Source organism: Halyomorpha halys, unplaced genomic scaffold (assembly GCF_000696795.3).
Source record: "Halyomorpha halys isolate HHAL.00 unplaced genomic scaffold, Hhal_1.1 Scaffold244.1, whole genome shotgun sequence".
Classification (NCBI taxonomy): Eukaryota; Metazoa; Arthropoda; class Insecta; order Hemiptera; family Pentatomidae; genus Halyomorpha; species Halyomorpha halys.
Window position 1 is genome coordinate 601,290 of NW_027110917.1, and position 5,150 is coordinate 606,439.

The window sequence follows — 5,150 nt, forward strand, 5'->3', positions numbered from 1 at the left end:
AATGAAGGTACACAAACAGCTGTCATTTTATCTCCTGTTCTCCAGGCTAAGAAGGTGGCTCAAGGAAAGGTTCGAGTAGGCCTGGTTGTTAGCCGTATACGCGAAAGACTTCCGTGTTTCCGTTGCTGGGAATATGGACACATAGCTCGGAATTGTGTTAGAAAGGATAGGACCTCCCCCAAATTATGTGCGGGAAATGAAGACACTGATCACTCCAGCGGAAGTAGTAAGTGTCTAGCTTTCCGTTCAGCATTGAGAGCAATTATGCGAATCCAACAACATCGCAGATGAGAATACTCCAGCTGAATTTGAACCATTGTGAAGCTGCACAGGATCTCCTTTATCAAAGTGTAAGGGAACAGCACATCGACGTCGCTATTCTCAAGAGAGCTAGGAGGAACCTCTGAGAAGCCATTAAAGAAAGCAAACGGTGACAAGACAACTCTGTGATGAGGTGGACGCAGACCCATCAGGTAGACCTTACAAAATAGTACTAAGGAAACTATGTAAAGGCACGATGCAGCTCCCCACGAGATCGAATCGATGAATCGCCAGCATGGTGAGGTGGATTTTTACATTACCCAATTGTTGACCGGACATGGATGCTTCATGATTACCGATTCAAACTGGACAACACCGCTGAATGCCCTGGATGTCAGATTGTCGAGGAAACAGCGGAGCACGTGGTTTATGCTTGTATTCGGTTTGCTTAGATTGCAGAAAGTGTGTGGAGGACGCATATCACCAGAAAACGTGGTGAGCTATATGCTACCCTCAAACCAACATTGGAACGCAGTGAAGAGATTCACCACAGTCGTCCTCAAGAGGTTGAGAGGGCTAGAAGACGTGACTAGCATGAAACGTGAAAACCATGCGAAGAAAGCGAGGTGGCACTCAGCCATTTCCCTCCATGAAGTAATGCCTAGCGGCGGTCCCGTGGAGACGAATGAATTTGTGTAGGGCGGTGGTTTTAGTCTTTGAAGGTTTCCACCGTCCCTCGTACAACAAACTCTGTAAACTATATATATAGGATTAATTATTTTACGAAAAATCGTCACTTTGTCAAGAGCAGATAACATTCCTGGAACCTACGATTGCTAAAGAGAGGTTAGCCCAATGCAAATAAAGTAGAAGCATTTCAGCAAATGATGAAGTGGCGAACGATTATCGCACGATTACTGTTAATGCAATCGGACGAAGAAGGGAAACAGTCCGGGGATGTTCAAAAGCTTCTGAGGGAAGGGACTCCAGAGGAGGAAGAGGGTCTCAATAGCAACAGGGTGAGGATAATGAACCAGTATCAGAAGACGGTAGTTCAACTGGAGGTGGGACGATGGATACGGGCGAAACCTTCGGACTCATAAAAGTGGAATACAGCTGGTATGGTTAGAGTTTCAATACGACGATAAGGTTATAATCGTGGGCTAGGTAGGAACAGATTTGCATATCACTAAAGAACATACCTGTCAAGAGGAGCACAATATGAAACGGGCCGTTCGTAGCCGAGCCAATTATAGCGACAACTATGATTGGCTCGTGGCTGCATTTTTGTCTCTGGTGTCCCACAAAATGAAAACTTGACCTCCATCGTGGTTAGAATAGGGTGGTAACCTGTAGATAACCCCCTCCCTCCGTATGTCAGAAATGGCCAGCAAGAGGATCATAAAAATATAAAGATAAATGAATTTTTCTTCTAAATTGCCAAAATCAAATATTATTGGCACGGCACCGTGTCACACGCTTGCAGATGTTTAATAAAGTTTTTTTTTTTATGACTCCCTTTCTGGTCATTTCTGAAATTGGAGGAGGCGGTTATTTCTGGTCACCATCCTATTCTAACCATTGTGGGGGTCAAGTTATCATTTCATGCGACTCCCACAGAAATGAAAGTAGACATCCCTCGTCGGATTCGAACCGGCACCGCTTCAGGCACGAGCCAATTACTATCTCACTTGCACTCACTCGACTACGAACGGCCCTCTCTGATCCAATATAATATATCTGAGGAATTTTATGTATGCCACAAATTACGTTACCCATCGTTTCAAACAGACATTCGACATCAGCCTGCTTATGGCATATTCTGGATGACTCAAAATCTGAAACGGATAACAACTAACTTGGATTAAATTGTTATAGTATTTTGAAAATAAGATATTTTAAATTTAAACTTGACATGCAATTCTATATTTACGTGGCATGTAAAAGTCGAAGCATTTGCAATTTACAATTGTTCGATTGATCAGGCATTCGTTCTCACAGTTAATTCTTGTGTAATACTTGAAAAAAGTAAGGGTCTTTTCACCTGAAATAATATTCAATAAATGATATGTATTTAAAAATGACAACAATCTGATTTTTAAATTATATTATTTATTTATAAAAAATTACCATTGAAATAACATTTTCTTTGGTGTGGCTGGAAAATACGTAAGCTGTCGCTTGCCCATGTGCGTTCTGGATCAAGCTCTATCACGTACTTCGAAAAAAAAACATACTTTTCTTGTACATATTTATGTATATATATCTATATATAAATAAAATATATACATATATTTAGGTAATAGAACCCTTGAGTATATGCAATATTTATTTGCATCTGTGGCTCTAATAATTGCAGTGAAAGACAAATATATTTTTTATTCAAATATATTTTAATATCGTATGACTTATATTTACCTCATAGTCGAACCGAAGGTTTGAATAGCTTCTTTCCTTCGGTAGGTTATTGACATCATTCTGAAAACATATTGAAAGATCTTTAGAGATAATTTGTCTACTTTCATTTTGCTCTGTATCGTTGATCAAGTTAAGCATATCGTACCACTAAAACCCAACCTGCTGTCCTATGGCCAATTACCGGCATTTCATGTGGGCTGTGAACCGCCACCTAGATGCAAATATAAATAAAAAATTGAAATCTTGTTTTGTTTCCCTAATTACATCATTTTAAATCTAATAGGTGCGTAGTAGTATTATAATGTCAATGGATGGTTATTATATCGGATGAGCTAAACAGCTAGGAACAACTGTAGCTAAGCTACCATTCAAGAAATCCTTGTTTCTAACAGAAATATTATGAAGAAAGAAAGTAATCTTTTCGAGATATGCTGTTTTTCGTCACTTTTTTTTTTTAATACTTATAATATGAATCCTCTCAAACCTAAATACTGACATTCAGTAAATAGTATATAAATGTAGGTAATGCAAGAGCCCATGAGGAGAAAAAAGACAATTATTTCACCCCAATGTTTAATTACTATATTGAACACTATGTGTAATTAATAAACAAAATAGATGGGTCTGCCAAGTATTGTTGGAGAGAATAATAAATGGTGGGAGTCTCAAAACGTTAAAAAAATTAATTTTTTATAACTCCATGTCGTTAAAACTACTTACAGCACTAGAAAACCTAATAGAATATCATTTAAAGTAGAGTAAATATAATAAAATATAAGTACTAAAAGAGCTGTCTATTATGTTCAGTAGTTTTAGAGACTAAAACTTTAAGCAACAGTTCATAAAAAATGTACTGAAAAATAAGTAGTTAGTAAATTTATTGTGGGATAAATCTTTTTCTCAGGAACCATGAGACGTACAGACGTCCATTAGCATTAAATTAAAGCTAGTTTTTTTAAAAATTTATTTAAGTGTTTCGACCACTCGGGCCATTTACACTGGATTTACAAATTAGATTACAATTGTTATGTTCATACAGTTGAAGTACAAATTACAAAGTGAGAAATTTACAATTACAATTTACACCTCACAAAATTACAACTAGAACTGACGTAGTGAGCAAATTACTGTGGTGGGGTCTTCTCTGATCATTTCCTGTACACATGAAGAGAATCGGTGTGACTCCCGAGCAACCCAGTAAGAATGTGCCCAACAGCGAGATCGCTTCAGCAGCAGCGATAAATTGGTGCATCCTCCCACCTTCATGAGATGACAGTGGGTGAGTCGCGTATGGGCTATCCGAAGACGGGTAGCAGATTCATGTTTCCGGCCGGACGTTCCAACGTATGCTGGATCATTCCTAAAGTGTTGTCTCTGGTGATGAACCATTTGTCTTGCCATCAATTTTCTTTGATTTTCATGTAGATGATGCTACGACTTGACCTGTATTTATAGCTAGTCTGCCTTTTCTTTCCCTGTATCCCACAATGACCTGGCAGCCATAAAAACAAGACCCTAGTCGGTCTTGGTAATAATATTAATCAGTGTGTTGAACAGAAAAAGAAAAACAAAAAAAAAAAAAAAAAAAAAAAAAAAAAAAAGAAAGAAAAAAACGGAAAAAAAAGGGTGGACCTGAGGTAAGATTTGATTAAATTTTATGGTAGAGCTTTAAAGCTAGTTTATAACGCTTGTCTTCGTAGGAGTAGTAGTTTTCATGCATTTGCTAAAATACATTGATTTCTAATTGTCAAAATTCAAGTCATAATCAACGGACAAAATTTCATATGGAGATATCTTAAATATTACTACCCCTTCGATCATAAACCTTTTAAACTACTTTATAGTACATTAAAGAATCTTTAATTTGATTACCGTCATACATCATTAAGTCCAATGGTGTCGGATGTGTATATAGTTTTTCATAAATAAAATATTTGGTCCGAACAACCAGAAATCAACATTTTGTGAATTTATTTTTGAAAATATCCTTAAAACTACTACTTACAGTAAATTTAACTAGCCTTAATTTGAGTGCTAATACACATCTGTACGTCTAATGGTTTCTGAAATAACGTTTTTGAAACTTATTGTCCGAACAACTATAAATCAATTTATTTTAGCAAATATCATGAAAACTATTATTCCTATGAAGATAAACGTAATAAACTACTTTATAGTACATTAAAGAATCTTTAATTTGATTACTGGCAGACATCAACTCGATTTAATTTGAGTGCTGATGTACATCTTTACGTCTCATGGTTCCTGAGATAAAGATTTCCCACAATGAATTTTCTGACTACTGATTTTTCAGTATATATTTAATGAAATGTTAGTTTTTAAAAAATATATCTCTGGAACTATTGAACATGAATAGCTGGACAAGGGCTCATATTTTAGAAAATTTACTCTACTTTAAATGATGTTCTGTTAGGTTTTCTATTGTTGCTGGTTGTTTCAAAGAGCTCTAA

At 36.5% G+C, this 5,150-nt stretch overlaps 2 protein-coding genes across 2 annotated transcripts in view; both read right to left on the minus strand.

The window, feature by feature from the left end:
• The window catches only part of LOC136796149 (pickpocket protein 28-like), a 12,700-nt gene extending 9,814 nt beyond the window's left edge, over window positions 1–2,886 (minus strand). The window contains exons 1-5 of the mRNA XM_067049004.1: window positions 2,825–2,886; window positions 2,680–2,739; window positions 2,392–2,479; window positions 2,195–2,305; window positions 2,037–2,099 (exon numbers count right to left, since the gene is read on the minus strand). Coding sequence (XP_066905105.1) covers window positions 2,037–2,099; window positions 2,195–2,305; window positions 2,392–2,479; window positions 2,680–2,739; window positions 2,825–2,866 — 364 coding nt within the window. The 5' untranslated portion in view covers window positions 2,867–2,886. The remainder of the gene's footprint in view (window positions 1–2,036; window positions 2,100–2,194; window positions 2,306–2,391; window positions 2,480–2,679; window positions 2,740–2,824) is intronic.
• A 1,441-nt stretch (window positions 2,887–4,327) lies between these two features.
• Window positions 4,328–5,150, minus strand: part of LOC106680127 (pickpocket protein 28) — a gene marked incomplete at its 5' end in the record, with an annotated part of 35,700 nt that continues 34,877 nt past the window's right edge. The window contains one exon of the mRNA XM_067049003.1: window positions 4,328–4,402. Coding sequence (XP_066905104.1) covers window positions 4,328–4,402 — 75 coding nt within the window. The remainder of the gene's footprint in view (window positions 4,403–5,150) is intronic.